At 47.5% G+C, this 16,422-nt stretch overlaps 2 protein-coding genes across 3 annotated transcripts; one reads left to right on the top strand and one right to left on the bottom strand.

The window, feature by feature from the left end:
• Positions 1-2: 2 nt before the first annotated feature.
• Positions 3-6,455, bottom strand: LOC119291408. Its single transcript, XM_037570162.1, has 4 exons — positions 5,848-6,455; positions 5,647-5,765; positions 5,480-5,539; positions 3-2,266 (listed from the first exon to the last, which is right to left on the bottom strand). The coding sequence occupies exons 1-4, from the start codon at positions 5,877-5,879 to the stop codon at positions 1,956-1,958; spliced, it is 522 nt and encodes a 173-aa protein (XP_037426059.1). The 5' UTR covers positions 5,880-6,455; the 3' UTR covers positions 3-1,955.
• Positions 6,456-7,139: 684 nt separating this feature from the next.
• LOC119291405 (scarecrow-like protein 21) lies at positions 7,140-13,188 on the top strand. 2 transcript variants are annotated; one of them, XM_037570159.1, is made up of 3 exons: positions 7,140-7,266; positions 10,557-12,325; positions 12,715-13,188. In XM_037570159.1, the coding sequence occupies exon 2, from the start codon at positions 10,682-10,684 to the stop codon at positions 12,293-12,295; it is 1,614 nt and encodes a 537-aa protein (XP_037426056.1). In that variant the 5' UTR covers positions 7,140-7,266; positions 10,557-10,681; the 3' UTR covers positions 12,296-12,325; positions 12,715-13,188. The 2 variants fall into 2 exon arrangements, with proteins under 2 accessions (XP_037426056.1, XP_037426057.1); XM_037570160.1 differs by having other exon boundaries at positions 12,700-13,188.
• The last annotated feature ends 3,234 nt before the right edge of the window (positions 13,189-16,422 follow it).

Below are 16,422 nucleotides of genomic sequence, written 5' to 3'. Positions count from 1 at the left end.
TGGAGGAGGTCGCCGCCGACCTGACAACCGAGGCGGCGCTCGACTTCTCGAGGACCAGTGGGGCCCTAAAATAAGAAGACAAGTCAAAAAAGCTTTTTGACTGGGTTGGCAAGAAGACGGAAAACATGGGAAGGATACTTACGCCGACACCATGACGGGCACCTTCGGCTGCCTCTGATACTTGGCCACCTTGGCCGCGACTTCTTTCCGCCTGGTCGCTGTGGTCGGGTTCTTGGGCTTCTTTGGGGCGCTGCCAAACAGGGCAGCACCCTGCTTCTGCCTGCTCTTGCCACCACGGGCGGGCGGCCTAGTAGAGAGTCCTGCGCCGGTGTTGGCAGTGCTCCGGGCGGGGCGCGGCTCGTCTTCATCATCATCGTCGTCGGGCCAAGTCTCCATGCCGCCGCCCTCCTCGGAGCCGCTTGCTCCGCCACCGCCGCCTGTTGCGTTGTCCGCCAGGGCGGCCGCCCCCAAGTCGGGATCATCCAAGTCGCTCACCGCCCTGTCCGACAGGCAGTCATCACCCGGCCCAGGAGGGTGGCCGTCGCCGCGGACATGTAAATCTACGACCAGAAAGGAGTTGCATCACGATAGGAACAAGGCTGGAGAAAACAGATCAGAAGGAAGAGGTGAAGAAAACTTATGGAAGGCGGCGGATCGTCGCGCGAGTACGGCCGCTTCCTGTACCGCCACTCCACCTCCAACACCTTGAGGTCGGAGATCTCATTCACCATACACGCGACCTCAGCAGTCGGCATCTGCTTCGTGCACAGCCGGCTGGGGTCGCGGTGCACGCTCATCCGGAAGATCAGATGAGGGCGGCTCTGGAGCGGGAGAACCCGGCGCTCGACGAAGGCAATCAGGAGGTCAGAGGCCACGAGGCCCTCCGACTCCTGGAGCACCCGAAGTCGGCCGATGGCGGCCGCTGCGTCTGGCGTCACTGGCTTCGGCTTGTAGCCCCAGTTAGGCCGGAGCCCAGTGGGAGGGCCGGCCTCGTAAGCTGGCAGATTGAGGAAGTCGGCAGCCGGATCCACGTTCTCGACGTAGAAGTAGGAATGCTGCCACATCTTCATGGACTGCGCCAGCTCTACCTTGTCTCCGATGGCCTTAGGGCCATGTGGCACGGTGGATCCCGACCCTTACAGGTGGGGGGAGGGAGCTTTGTTTTTAGATGTGTTTTTGATTTTTGTTAGGGTTTGTGTCCTTCTCAGGAAGGTGAGACGATGGTGGCTCCCTGATGATGGAATAAGGTTCTTCCTGACTAGCCCCGGTTTCGGTGGTGCATCTAGCAATGTCGGTGGGCGTGTGTGTCTCCGACGGATCTGCCTTTGATGGATTTGCTCATGTCTATTTATCGTTCGTCTACATTCATGTGATCCTTCCCATCTATGCTACTCCCTCCTTTCCTAAATATAAGTCTTTTAAAAATTTCTACATGGACTACATACAGATGTATATACACGTATTTAGAGGGTAGATTCACTCATTTTGCTCTGTATGTAAATCCATATTAAAATCTCTAAAAAAAACTTGTACTCCCTCTGTCCCGAAAAACATGTCGCGAGCACAGTTCATTCGCAGTTTTACAGAAACACCCTCGTGGTTTCAAAACTGTATCAAACAAGTCACCGCCCACGTCTTCCTCCTCCGCCGTCGCCAGCGGCCGGCGTCGCCCAGCTGTGCGATTTGCCGCCCACCAGGAAGTGCTCCGCCACCTTCACCAAGTACCTGCTCCGCCGCCTTCGTCGCCAGGTACTGCTCCGCCGCCTTGGTCGCCACGTACTGCTCCGCCGCAATTACCTGCGGGCGTCACCGGAACCTCCCGACACGTCCTCCTCGAGCTCCGGCACATCCTCCTCAAGCTCCAGCGCGTACTCCTTGAGCTCGGCGCGTGCGCCGCCGCAATTCCTCCTGGCCACGATCCTCCGCGCATGCGCCGCTGCAATCCCTCCTGGCCGCTATCCCCTACGGGCTTCGCCGGAAACTGCCTCCACGATCCGGTGGACCAGGAGTTCGCGCGCTTCCTCCTCGATCTCCATCTCGTCCTCCTCAATCTCCCGCGCGAGCCCGTGCTGCTCCTTCTTCCCTGCCCGCGCGCCCGCCGGTGGAGCTCCTCTGCCCATACTGCTGCTGCTTCTCCCCCGCCGGTGGAGCTCCTCTGCCCATACTACTGCTGCTCGTCTGCCCAGCTGCCGCCACAGCTCCTGTTCGTCAAGAAGAAGAAGGTACTGTAAGGAGTTGCTCCTCTGCTCCTTGTGCTCCTCCATTCCTGTTTGTCACAAAGAACATTGTTAACGGAATACTGTACTCTCCAATGTTAACTGAAGAACAAAGAACAAAATGAAAGTAGCTTGAAGATTTCAGGTTATAAGTCAATGTGGGCGCTACTGAATTATGCTTGTGTGGATCAGCCGCTAGACATCATTTTTATTGTGGGTTTGCAAGTGCTACATCAGATGGTTCACCATGTGGGATCGGCCGCTCGATCCAAATGAAATTGTGAATTTGCAAGTGCAGACTGGCTACTTGTGCAGTGCTCTGTTTCAGTTTCAGAACCTGAAATCTTCTTGCTGACTTCTCCAAGGAGTTATTTGCTTACTTGTTAGAGCAGAGTAAGCCTATTATTTGCAAGTGCAGACTGGCTACTTGTGCAAGTGTAGACTGGCTACATATTTCACATACATTTTGGTGTACTCTTACTAGCTTCTTGTTAAATCTGAATGAATGATCTGTCCTGAATATTTGGAGAGCTTAACTGCCATTTACTATGCCATTTCATCAAGTGCTAGTAGAATTTCCCCCGACATGTCTGAATGTCAGATCTATTTTACGAAGCTGGCTTATCAAGCTATATCAAGGAATGTAAGCTTTTCTTTTAAAAAAAGGAATGTAAGTTGAATAGCGTGAACCGAAGCAAAACTCTAATAGAACTGTCCAAAACATGACACATGAAAGATGTCTAATAATCTAATGCAGGTCACAAACTCCAATGTTAGGTTTTTGAAATTTTATTAATGAAAGTTTGTGTACTGCTGATCATGTGGCACTGCTACAAAAAATGGCTTATGGTTATGGATCTGGATCTAGAGAGGACCTCAACAATCCTACTAAATAAAAAAAGGACAATTCGATCTCTGGCACGGTCTCTAGGTGTGGCCCGATCAACCCTACATAAGAGGTTCCAGTTGAATGAGCTCAACCGCATCACAACCACCGTGAAGCCTCACCTCAAGCTAGAGAACAAGCTTGCGAGATTGAAATTTTGTATGTCCATGGTCGATGACAATTCAATCTCAACTTCTCGGGCTATGTTTAAACCAATGACGAATATGGTTCACATCAATGAGAAGTGGTTTGACATGACGAGAGTGAAGAATAGTTGCTATGTACTTCCAGGAGAACCTGAGCCGAAGCGCACCGTGTCAAACACTCACAGCATTGGGAAGGTGATGTTCCTAACAGCTGTTGCCAGGCCTCGATATAACAATGAGGGGGAGCTAACATTCGACGGGAAGATTGGCATTTGGGCATTCGTTGAAGAGACTGAGGCGAAGCGGACAAGTCATAACAGAACAAAGGGAACAAAAGTGTTGACATCAGTGAAAGTAACTAGGCCTGTGTGCAGAGATTATCTAATCAATAAGGTTATCCCGGCAATTCAGGATAAGTGGCCTGACGATGACGAGGGAGCAACAATATTCATCCAACCGGATAATGCAAAGCCCCATGTCCTTCCCAATGATGTAGCTTTTCGAGAAGCTGTGGAACAAACTGATCTTGACATCCGATTGCTACAACAGCCCCCAAATAGCCCTGAGTTAAATTGTTTGGACCTCTGCTTCCATACCTCTCTCCAGTCTCTAACCGATTGTAGGTCACCTACAAACATCCAGGAACTGGTACAGGGTGCGGAAGAGGAATTCGAGAACTATGATCCCGACAAGTTGCACAGAAGCTTTATCACATTAGAAGCAGTTATGTTTGAAGTTATGAAAGACAAAGGAGGAAATCAATATAAGTTTCCCCACTTGCACAAGGATCGCATTCAGAATGCTTGCATGGAAATCATCAGTGTATATTGCGACAGTCAGGTAGTTGTTGATACTAGGGCCATTACAGAAGAAATGGAAATTGCAATAGGAAAAGAAAATGAAAGGAAAGAATTGGCTAAAGAAGGGAAAAGAAAGAAAAGTAAAGGGAAGGGAAGGGAAGAAGTGGCCAGAGAAATAATGTAGTCAAGAGGGGGCAAAGAGGCCCTTATGTCATGTAGTCAGGTGCTCCTTGTGTATGTCTTGTGTAATCTTGTGTCAAGAGGGGACAAAGATGCCCTTATGTCATGCCCTTGTGTATGTCTTGTCTAATCCTTGTATATCAACTCCTTGTTGGAATTTATTGGAATTATCTGGGTTATTTGGATTAATTAAATTATCTGGGTTATTTGGATTTATTTGAATTAATTTGGATTAATTCTAGTTATTTGAATTAATTTGGGTTAGTGGACTGAAATTTTTGCTTCACAACTACAACAACTAATGAGGCAAGCAAGGCCTTTGCTAATCCCATATCATCAGTAGATGAAATGGTATGAGATTATCTTCTACTGCAATTGCAATCTAGCTTTAGTAAAAAAAGCAAGAGTCCCTTGTATGGAGTTAACTGAAGACTCAACATGTTCTAAAGTTTTGAAATAAGAGGTCCATTTAGCATGGAACAAATAAAAGGACAGTGGCTAATTAGCTATCAGTATATATTTCTCAGCTTTTTAATTAGCTACCAGTATATAAGTACAGCCTTATACATCTCCCCTTCATGATCTAAACATATACAGCCTTGGGTAGTTTAATTTCTTAGCAACTGTAGTCTACTGATTAATTACCTGGTGGGTATAGTGAAGAGGAGCAAATTGATCAGCTGTATACTAACTGAAAGGTTAATTAAGCTAGGTAGAAAGAAACCCACTGAAGTCTGTAGAATGCAGTTTTGTTTTTGTATGCTAAACCTGTAGTACACTGTACACATGGAGTATACTGTTGGAGTTTAGTGTGGCATATACTGGTGAGTCCTTTTGGTCAAGCATATATCTAAAAGTTTAGTGTGGCATATACGAGCTGCAATGTCTGTCTCTACAGGTCTAGAAGTTGATGTCTGTCTCTACAACTGATGATGCAATCCATCTTGAAAATCTAACAACAACTGGTGTCTGTCTCTACAGAGATCAGTTGATGTCTGTCTCTACAGCGAACTGCAACCTTGAACCCCTAACCAGTCATGGACTCATCACTCATGGTCAAGCATACTAAATGGTTTTTTTCAGTTCACTTCACTGCACTAGGTACGCATCCTGGCTTTCTTCAGTTAACGCAAAGCTTATTTGCACAGGTTTGTGACAGAAAATGGCCACACTAAACCATCCAATTCATAACAATACGCCACAGCTAGCTAAGGATTTAATATTATGAACAAGACAGAGAGTTTAATTTACCTGAGGAAATTTGAGAGCTATCCTTATCGCTTCCTCGGCATCTGTGAGGGCGCCTTACACCTGCACAATTGCGACCAAACCATCACTCATCAGAGTAAATCCATTTACACTGTCAGAACTCAGAGGCTAGCTAGTTCTCCAGGCAAATTCAGCAAGGAGGAGCAGACCTGCCTCCGTAGGCCAGATGCAGCCCACCTTTACAGCACATTCTCTGTCAGTACAAGATGGAGTACTTGGCGGCCAAACACATTCTCTGCCAGTACAAGATGCAGTCCATGGCGATGCTCTGCAGCACAAACAAGTCAGAGAGCTGCAGTTTTGTCCATGGCGTTTTGGGGAGAGACGAACCAGAGCAAGCACGAACAGACCTCGGTGAAGAGGGCCTCCGCCCGCACGGCATCCCCCGCGGCGAGCGCGGCCTCGGCCTTCTCCCGCGCCGCAACCAGTCAAGCCAGATAGAAATGAACAAGAAGAGTTGCGGTGTGGCGAGCCCGCGACGAGGCAGGGGCGGCGAGGAGGCCCGCAAGCTCTTGACGTTGACCGACTGGAGGATCTCGCCCTCGCTTCGCGGCGTCGGCGGCACCGTCGTCGTCGACGGCGAGGACGACACCCGGCTGCTCGTCGGCCTTTAGGTTGTTATTGGTGGTCCGGATCCGGCGCCTGCAGGCTCTCCGACGGCGGTTCCGACGCAGCCGAAGCAGAGCTGTGGGTTGGACTAACATGGGATCCAAATCAAGGATTTTTTTTGAGAAAGGGGGAGCTTGGGGAGGCAGGCGAGCGGTAGCTGCGGCGGCGGAGCAGGAGGCGGCTGCGGCGGGAGAGCGGGGAAGCAGGGGAGCTGCGGCGGCGGGAGAGCGGGGGAGAAGGGGAGCTGCGGCGGCGGGGAGCAGCAAAGCAGTTGCGGCGGAGAGCAGCGCAGCTGCTGCTTCTGTCGGAGGAGGAGAACGAGGAGCGCGGGTTTGGTCGGAAAAAATTAGAGGGTTTTTTGTAAAAATGCCGGCACGACATGTTTTTCGGGACGGAGGGAGTATTTAGCAACGAAGGAAGCAGTTGTTGTTCTGGTGCGCTGGTCCTATAAGGTCTTATCACGACGACTTCCCAATTGTCAACTACAACAAGTTGTGCCCGGCTCTGATGAGGGAGCGTGACGACGGCGACACGTCTTTGGCTCGCTTTAGTGCTTTAGCCATCGCTAGGTGGTCTATGAATCTGGATATAATTTTTATTATTTCTAGAGTGTTCGTTGTACCGCCGTGATTAAAAATGAATAGATCGGATGTTTTTTTCAAAAAAGTTCTCTCTCCCCGCACGCGTCCCGTAATGACGACCGAGTTAGACGTCCTTAATGACGACCGAGTTGGACTGTCCTAGATGCCCGCATCGCGTGAAGCAAAACCAATCAAGGCAATCATCATCATTAGTGGTTGCGTGGTGCCCGCCTGCTGACTGAACCGTGATGCTTCGTTTATCTCATGCTTTTTAGTGGTATAGTTCCTGCCCTCTTCAGTGGCACTAAACTAGTAATCCAATCGCAGGGCCGTCCGATGGAGATCGCACGTCGGGCGTTCGCCTGGGGCCCACCCCTAACCGCGTCCGCGGAGCAGCACCCGCAACCGCACATGCCGCTCTCCGTCCCCGCCCCCACTTTCTTTATTGACCCTCTCGCCCGTCGCGTCTCGTCTTGTCGAGTCGTCGGGTTGGTAGGTGCTCAGCCTTGTTTCCTCCTCTCTTCTCCGCCTTTTCCTCCGCCGGGGCGGAAGCTCCGACGATTCGCGCCGCTCGCCAAGGTATGCCCCGCCGCCCCTCCATGCCCTCTCTTTGATTCTGCAGCGTAGGAGCACTCGTAGATTTGTCGTGCTAAGTTCGGTTGATTTCGCGCCGTTCTCGCGGCCGACCCGTGCGTTTGTTCTTCTACTCGTCTTCCTCTCCGGCGTCCTCCTGGCTGGCTGGCCTGCCCCCGAATCCGGCCAAGGAGGCAAAGGGGGGGCTCAAGAAGTCAAGAGTGCTGCCCCCCTCCGCGCCTTAGTCCTAGAACTGCCGCCCTGCCGGCGTCACCGCCGACGCTTTACCAGTTTACCCCCAACCCCTCCGCCCCTCACCATCACATCACAGGCGTGTCGTCGCAGCCGCCGTTCGCCTTCTACATCGTCGCGGCCCGCTGCCTCAACCCCGTCCGCGGTTTCGGCCCTTGGTTTCCCAAGTAGGACCATTTTTGTCACCCACAGAATGTGTGTGGCCCGTAGTTCAACCACCCACTGACCCTGTTTATGAGTAACACTGCCGTTTTATCTTTCAACTATGATTCACAAGCGTCTGCCCTTTTTCTAAATTTCCTGTTATCTTCTCTGCTTAGATATTTTGGACAGCAGGTATATTTTTTGGGTTGATTATAGCTGATAGGGAAAGACAATTTCTCTTGTGTTCTCTTGCTCTATTTGGGTTAGAACCATAATTCTACAGAGACAATTTGGACATCGGATTCGATTCACAGTTGCTTCTGTCAGTGCTCAGATCTCAGCAGCTGCTGACATTGTTAGTTGCAGAAACCCACAACGACGCAGCAAACAACCTGAACTAATTTCAGCCTTTGCACATCTTCCAGCTCATATCTCTTTGTTCCCATCCTTTTGCTTGCTCAAACACCTCTGTTGCCACTCATTGTAGTGCCTTGGGCCCTTAATGAACTCACTCTCAGTCGTCGTTCTTTTGCAACAAAGCCCAACTATCCAACCAATAGCTAATTTGATAAGTCAGGACACTAGCATAACAAACCATTACATTCCTAAAACATGATGTATTCCTAGCCTTCCAGATGGCCTAAATAACTGCTGCAAAGCCAATTTGTATTAACCTTCCGATGGCCTTAGGAAATCGGGCAAGCCAACTTACTCAGCAGTACAGAAGCTGCTGTTTTCAGGGTCACATACAATGCCTTGACCGAGTCCTTTTTGTGCTTTAGGGCTCATCGCTGAATAGCCCATCTGCTCACATGACTTCTGGATTCTGCCATAACACCAAATTCTCTTACCAGCTCTCTTCTGAATCTTACACAAGCCCAAGCATCTCCTAGTATGCGAGCAACCTTCACTGCTTATTGACTTGATCGGCCAAAGTTTTAGTATTAATGCACAATCTTGTTGACCTCCTGTGAAAAATGTGAATTTCCAGGTTTACTGCACACCTGTGTGTGATAACACCTCCCTACAGAGTTATTTCCTCTTAAGGAGCTGTTGCCATAAGCCACACCTGTGTGTGATAACACCCCCCTACAAAGTTATTTCCTTTTAAGGAGCTGTTGCCATAAGCCATTACTGTTTATCAATTTCCAAATCCATTTATCCATCAAGCAAATGTTCATCACACATAGGCGTCCTCATTTTTTTAATATCATAAATGCCTAGACCTGGCCAGATATGTCTGTATATATCACATAGTGCATATATGTTTTAGGCAATTTCTCACAAGCTATATTGATTGTGGTGATTGATTCCATGTAGCAATCACATAACATGCAGGAGTTTCCAGTTTGTATCCAGTATAAAAACATTTTAGGCATGTACCAAGTTTCGGAGGTATGGAAATAAACTAGTTGGCGTTAGCGATGCTACAGTGAACTATTTTTGGCGTATGCTGTTGCTGGGTGTGCCACATTGGGGATAATTTTAGAACCAGCTATTTCTACTCTTTGTTGATACATTATCTAATTATGCGATGCGATGATATGTTCTAGTTCAGTGTTGCACCCAACATGGCTCCTATACATGTAGAGAAACGATGATTCTCCAGGAATGTTGAGGGCATGTTCAGTTGTTGTCATATCACTTAGTGGGATTGCAGGCATGCCATAGGTTAACTTTATTTTTGTATGTGGCAGGACTATGAGTTCCCTTTTACTTGCCATTTGAGCAATAGTTGTTAGCATGGTCTAAAATAGCTTCCATCATAGTATTTAAGTTGTCCTGGATTATTCTTGTAGATAACTATAGTAATAGGTCTATTTATTGAACGCATGTATCTTTACTTCTTTAGTCTTAATGCATTGTTTTCTCTTATATTTTGTTCATTTGAATTTGACATTATTTTCCATGTGTCAGTTACGAGATGTATGCGCTGCGTTTTAAGTTCCCCTCAGTTCGATATGCTTTCTCTAGAAGTACATGTGGGTGGGTGGGTGGGTGGGGGGGATGCATAAAACTAAAAGTATAAGTATAGTGTTTACATGTACACACACCTGTGGATTTAGATTTATGTATATATCATCCACAATCATGTTTTTCGTTCCATATGATTTGGGTGTAGATAAACCCTACAATTTGAGGGGGGGCATGCATAAAATTAAAAGTATAAGTATAGTGTTTACATGTACACACACCTGTGGATTTAGATTTATGTATATATCATCCACAATCATGTTTTTCGTTCCATATGATTTGGGTGTAGATAAACCCTACAATTTGACAAATTTGACCTAGTCTTAGTGGATATAACTTTTGCCTTCCTTTAGAAAAAATGGTGCTTCATGTGATGCAGAACACTTACCTCTAGGTGAACAAATAATTCAGACAGGGGCAGTCCATGCATAAGTGCTTTCCAAATCTGCTAGGCTATTTCTGTGTTTTAACATCCCAAATTAAGATCCGTTCGAGTCGGGGGACTTAAGATCCAGCAGAGAGATTATCCCAGTCCTGGGTTTGCTAGCTTCGCTTACTTGATTCCAGCATAGAGGAGGAGATTGATCCAGTCCTGGGTTTGCTAGCTTTGCTTGTTTCCAGCATAAGTGTGCTTTCCAATTCTGCATGGCTATTTCTGTGTTTTAACATCCCAAACTAAGATCCATTCGAGTCGGGCGACTTAAGATCCAGCAGAGAGATTATTCCAGTCCTGGGTTTGCTAGCTTCGCTTACTTGTTTCCAGCATAGAGGAAGATCCTTTTCTAAAAAAAAAAGCATAGAGGAAGAGATTGACGGCGTTTCAATTTGTTCATCCGGCTCTCTCAAATGATTTTTAGTTATTTCTTTATGATCTACATTTATATTTCTATTTAACTTATCGTATATTTGTCCTATCTCCTATGCAGTTGATGCCATCGTCGCACTGAACAATTATTGATAAAGTAGTCAAAACTAACTGCTGTTGATCTCGGGGAGGTGTACTGTCTCCTTGGATTCCGGCAAATAGATCACCTCCACAAGGTTGGAAAATATGTCAGCAAAGGCCTCTAACATGTCATACAGATATCCAGACAATTCTCAAATACCATACTACAGCAGTTCAATGCATGTGGGGGGAAATGGTACTTGCTATGTGCAACAAAATCATGAGGGTCATCACTACATGTCCTCTGATGATGGCTCACAGAACAGCGATTCAAAGTCTCAGGTGATTCACCCACAGTACAGCACTCTAGAGTCTTCATCAGCCAATTGTGTTTATGCTGTCAATAGCTCTACATCTCCTCAGTGCATAAGTGGGAGCCACATTTCTCTGCATGATAGCCACTCAGATCACACATATGATTCTCCTGCAAGTGGCATCACCGAGGTTCCAGGTTTGGGGTTTACAACACTTCAGGAGCTAGCAGATGCACTGTTTGGATCTGATTCAGATGCAGTTAGTTCTGACAGATCCTCCCTAGTAATTGGCGCCGCAATGCACCAAAGTAACTGGAGAGAGCTTCTGGGAATTAGCTCTGGGGACTTGAAGCAGGTAATTGTAGCATGTGGTAAGGCTGTTGATGAGAATAATTGTCACGAGGAATTGCTGATATCAGAGTTACAGAAGATGGTTTCTGTGTCTGGAGAACCAATGCAACGTCTGGGAGCCTATATGTTGGAAGGCCTTGTTGCGAGGCGTTATTCCACTGGACACGCGTTGTATAAATCTCTGAAGTGTAAGGAACCTCAACCTACGAATTCAGAGCTCATGTCCTACATGCATCTTCTCTATGATATCTGTCCATTCTTCAAATTTGGTTACATGTCTGCCAATGGTGCTATAGCTGAGGCTGTTAAGGGTGAGAACTTTATTCACATTATCGATTTCCAAATCGCTCAAGGGAGCCAGTGGGTAACTATGATACAGGCCCTTGCTGCGAGGGCTAGCGGACCACCATGCTTAAGAATTACTGGTATAGATGACTCAGATTCGGCTTATGCCCGAGGTGGTGGACTGGATATAGTTGGGCGTAAGTTATACAGCGTTGCCCAGTCATGTCGTCTGCCCTTTGAGTTCAATGCTGTACATGCAGCTAGTCATGAGGTTACACTTGAACATCTTGATATAAGAAAGGGAGAGGCTATTGCTGTCAACTTTGCGTATCAGCTGCATCATACTCCTGATGAAAGTGTCTGCATAGAAAACCACCGGGATAGGATATTGAGAATGGTTAAGAGCCTTTCTCCTAGCGTGGTAACTCTTGTAGAGCAGGAGGCTAACACAAACACTGCCCCATTCTTCAGTAGATACATGGAGACCCTTGACTACTACACTGCCATGTTTGAGGCAATAGATGTTGCTTGCTCCAGGGATGACAAGAAGAGGATGAGCACTGAGCAGCACTGTGTTGCAAGAGATATTGTCAATTTAATTGCATGTGAAGGTGCAGAAAGAGTGGAGAGGCACGAACCTTTTGGAAAGTGGCGGTCTAGACTTGCAATGGCTGGCTTTAGACCATACCCCCTAAGTGCATTGGTGAACAATACTATCAGAACACTGTTAAATAATTACAACAGTTACTACAAGCTAGAGGAGAAAGATGGTGTCATTTATCTCGGATGGAAGAACAGAAAGCTGGTTGTATCTTCTGCATGGTGGTGACATTCCTGAATATGGAAGAAGCTTGTTTAGGTATGTTGTTTACACTTAGACGTAACCTAGTAACATATGGTTAATTTGTATCATGGTCTATCCAATTAATTAAACCTCATGTTGTGTTGTCTTAGTTGGAGAACACACTTGGTTTTTATGGCTTGTGGCACATATTCTTGGGTTTATAATAACTATAGGTTTCAGAAAGCCCAACTGTAACCAATTCACAGCTGAGCTTAACAAGTAATGCAGGTGGAGTAAAACTTGAGGTTCTGTGCTAGAGGCCATATAACTTTATTTTACGAAAATTGCTAAGTTATTTTAGTAATTCTTCTGTCTTGGTAAAATTTAAGTTTATTTATAATAACCTTCTCACATACCTGTGTCATGCATTCAACATCTGGTGCTTACAGTTTTGTTGCCTGCAGGTTATGGCTTTGTGTTCGGCACATAAATCCTAGGTGGAACCTAATCAGCGAATGTGAATTCCATAATCCAAAGGACTGTGGCTGCTTGCTTCTTGGCGCCCAGCTGTCAACCCTCCGCTGCGCACACCATTCAGATTTGATGGGTATAACTGAAATACTCGTCGTGGCTTCGGTTGTAATATAGGCACAAACCGTGCTGCTGCTACCGTCTACTGACCATCTCTAGCTGGTGAACCACGTCCTGAGTCTCAAAGGGGATCTTTATGTTCCTTGGTAGTTTCATTCTCTCTCGTCTTTATGTGAAACCTGGAGCTTATGCTAGGTAATGGTAGCCGCTACACAGTTGTCTGGTAGATTGTGTATGTTCCACAAAAAAAGTAGATTGTGTATGTACCATTTGATGGATGATTTATTATATGTATATGTTACACGAACTGAACTTCTAGTAATATATTTCTGGTTTGTTTGTCATAATGCTTCACATTTCTTTAAGCATCCATTTTTACTTTTTGCTGTGCCGTGCCAGCAGATTATAGATAGATGGATTTTTGCACACTAGACACTAAAAGTTCTGATGAAAGGCCCCTGGGTCGTGTGGAATGCACCGAAGTGAAGAGGTGTCACTGGGTTGTGTGTGGCTCTCGCATGGAGGTGTTTGACGGCAAGTGCTCGATTTACTCCATTACGTCGGCCGTCCATCAGCGTGGATGCGTGCTTGGCGTCCAATAGCGTGCATGCATGTTTCGTATCCAGTCTTTGCAAAAACATGGCTATGTTGAAAGAGCCACACAAAAGGCTATTGAAGTCAATTCCACAACTTCACCACTTGGTTATTCATCATCAACATCGGAAAGTACTCTTCTTGCACCACCAACACTCTTTGAGACTTCTTTTTCATGAAGCTCTTGTTTTGGAAAGATTTGGACTTGTCCTTGTGGATGAGCTTGCCTCCATTGTTTTCCCTCTTCTCGTATGTGTAATCGACAATGAAGTGACTCACGTTTCCATAATTGTAGCAAGTCCTAACTCTTTGACAGATCTATTATAAAGATTCACCGCAAGTACAAAGCACCTCAAACATAATAAAAATTACATCGAGGTCCATGGACCACCGAATGGCCATTACCACCGCCAGAACGAGCCCTCAACGAGCCGCTGTCGCCGCTTCCATACCGGAGCCGGCTTGACCTTGTCGATGACAGTCGGGAAGTCTTCGTTCACTGCCCCTAAGGACCAGGTCCCTGGAGCTGCAGTCGTCATTGAATCTTTGAATCGATCTGAAGAACCTGACACCAAATATCTCCGTTGCATACGCACTGGGAGAAATCCTAACCTCCCCGCCCCAAGAAGCTAGCAGGAATCTACGCCAGAACTTCGTCTAATCCGTCCCAACGAACACACTTGAGGAGGGTCGGAGCCCGGAAGACTGATTCAAAGAAGGAGCGGCGCCATCCGTCCAAAGAAGGAGCGCCGCCAAGGAGCTAGCCGGTGAAGATCGAGGGAAGGAAGACTTTCCCAAGTCTCTTTGGGAGAGAAGAAAGAAAAGCCAAAGTTTCTACAAGAGTTAACTCTTTGACCCTTTGACTTGAAATCACTTGAGTTGTCCTTTGAGTTGTTCTACTTGAAGTTCCTCTTGTTGTCCTAAAAAGCTCTTGAAGCTAGAGCAATGTGCACATTGAAAGCATATTTGGTGTTTTTAGAGCAACACTCGCCTTCTTCTTATTTTTCTTCTCTAGTCTCTTGAATATGGACCACTTTGGCCTTCAATGCAAGGTTGGGCTTCTTGACCCCACGAGCAAGAGCATTGTCGGCGGTCTTGCTCAAGATTCCCATGGAGACGAACTTATCCAACACATCATTAGATGACATGCAGTGAAAGTCTAGTCTTTCATGAATCACGAAAGAAGTGCTCTTGTCAAAAGGCATGATCGCCTTAAAAACTTGCGCTTGATCCAACTGTCATCCGAGTCCTTACTACCATAGTCCTTGAATGAAATTGCAAGGGCTATCAGTTGACGATAGAGTTCTTCAGGGGTCTCGTCTTCATGCATGATGTGGACTCAAACAATACGTACTAAAAATGTAGGCGTCATCTCTTAATTGCCCCAGCTGGACTAGGTAGTACAACATAGCTTGAAAAATGATCTTATATTGCGGGATGGAAGGAGTACATGCCATTTTCTTTTCCTCTTTGAAAATTAGGAAGCTTCAACAAATAAGTGTAAGTAACCCTGCAAAAAGGAACTAGTGTAAATAAGAAGGGGTTATGAAGCTCTCCTACAGTACAATACGACCACTAGTCGTAATAGAGAGTATCATATACTAGTATCATGCATATGATAATAGTGTATGATAATACTTCCGTAATGCATAGTATCATAACCTAGTATCTTAGTTTGCCTCATTAATTGATATGCATGACACAAAGTAGTACTACATTTAATATGATACGGTATCATAATATGATACCACATCCTCTCTTTCCTCATTTAGTTCTCTGCCACATCTTTCAAAAAGTCTACTTGGCATGCATGATACCGCTTATGATACTCCCATTACGACCAGTCTTACTGTTCTCTGGTTTCATACATGATGAAATAAATTACCGAAACTAATCTGATTGCCCATGCATTTAATGAGCCGATATCTTACCGTATAACTAACACAATAATTATACGGTCAGATCTTAACCAAATTCAGTTAATACGACGCCCCTGGTGCCGTGCCAGCTGGCGCCTCCCCTCCCCTCCCACCCCGCATAACTCGGACGGGTGTCGTCCTCCTGCCACCTCTCTGGTCTCACCCTCAAGTCAACCCGGCCGCCGCTTCCTCCGCTATATAAACACGCAGCAGCGCAAGGCTCTCGTCCAATCTCCATTTCGCATTTCCCCAAATCCCAGCAATCCGAAACCCCAGAGCAACCGCAACCGAAGCTTGCAAGCCATGGATCCGGGCGGGCCGCCCCGCCCCGCGCCCTCCTACGCCGGCGGCCCCGCTGGCTACCGCGGGGAGGCCTCCTCCTCGTCGTCCCCGCAGCCGCAGCAGCTGCAGCAGCAGCTGCCGCAGCCGAGCACGCCTTGGGATCTTGGTGCGGGCGCGTCTCCCTTCGCCTTCGGGCCACCGGTGCCGGGACTGATCCCGCCGCTGCACCCGCAGTTTGGGTCGCAGCAGCACCCCAGAGACATCTACTACTCGGTTGGCCCGCCGATGCCGATACACCCATTGGCGTGGACGCCGAGCTACCTGGAAGCCATGGGTCCGCACAACTGGAGCGGCGCCAGCGACGCGTTCCGCCCCGCCGTCCTCCCCATCAGCAACTCCGACATGGTGGCCGCGCCGCAGCCGCCGCAATTCGCGCAGAAGCAGAATCCGCCGTGGTTCGAGCCACTGCCGCCGCAGCCCTATGTGTATGTGGGGCAGCCAGCGCCACGGATTTACCAAGACTGGAGGTTGGTGCAGATCCGATCGCAGTTGCTCAGTTCCCCGATGACGCTTGAGCAGCTGGTGATGTCCCTGGACCAGGAGCACTTGGAAATCCTGGTCCACCAGCTCGAGGTGGGCGACGGGCAGATGCGCAAGATGGTGCTCGACGGGTTCAAGCGCTGCGCGCACTGGATCATGGGGAACAGGCAGGGGCATCCGGTGTTCGAAGCGCTGCTGGGAAGCTTCCATGGGCACTACAAGGAGCTCAAGATCATCGTGGAAGCC

Source organism: Triticum dicoccoides, chromosome 4B (genome assembly GCF_002162155.2).
Source record: "Triticum dicoccoides isolate Atlit2015 ecotype Zavitan chromosome 4B, WEW_v2.0, whole genome shotgun sequence".
In the NCBI taxonomy this organism is placed as follows: Eukaryota; Viridiplantae; Streptophyta; class Magnoliopsida; order Poales; family Poaceae; genus Triticum; species Triticum dicoccoides.
The sequence above is the reverse complement of the archived record's forward strand: the minus strand, read 5'-3'. Positions and strand labels throughout refer to the sequence as shown.

What these genes read in the sequence shown, in the direction of transcription:
- LOC119291408 (XM_037570162.1), bottom strand. Translation starts at nt 5,879, where the DNA reads ATGCCGTGCGGGCGGAGGCCCTCTTCACCGAG. An exon ending in CGGAGGCCCTCTTCACCGAG is followed by an intron (nt 5,766 to 5,847) that starts GTCTGTTCGTGC and finishes TTTGTGCTGCAG; the next exon opens with AGCATCGCCATGGACTGCAT. An exon ending in CATCTGGCCTACGGAGGCAG is followed by an intron (nt 5,540 to 5,646) that starts GTCTGCTCCTCC and finishes GCAATTGTGCAG; the next exon opens with GTGTAAGGCGCCCTCACAGA.
- LOC119291405 (XM_037570159.1), top strand. Translation starts at nt 10,682, where the DNA reads ATGTCAGCAAAGGCCTCTAACATGTCATACAGATATCCAGACAATTCT.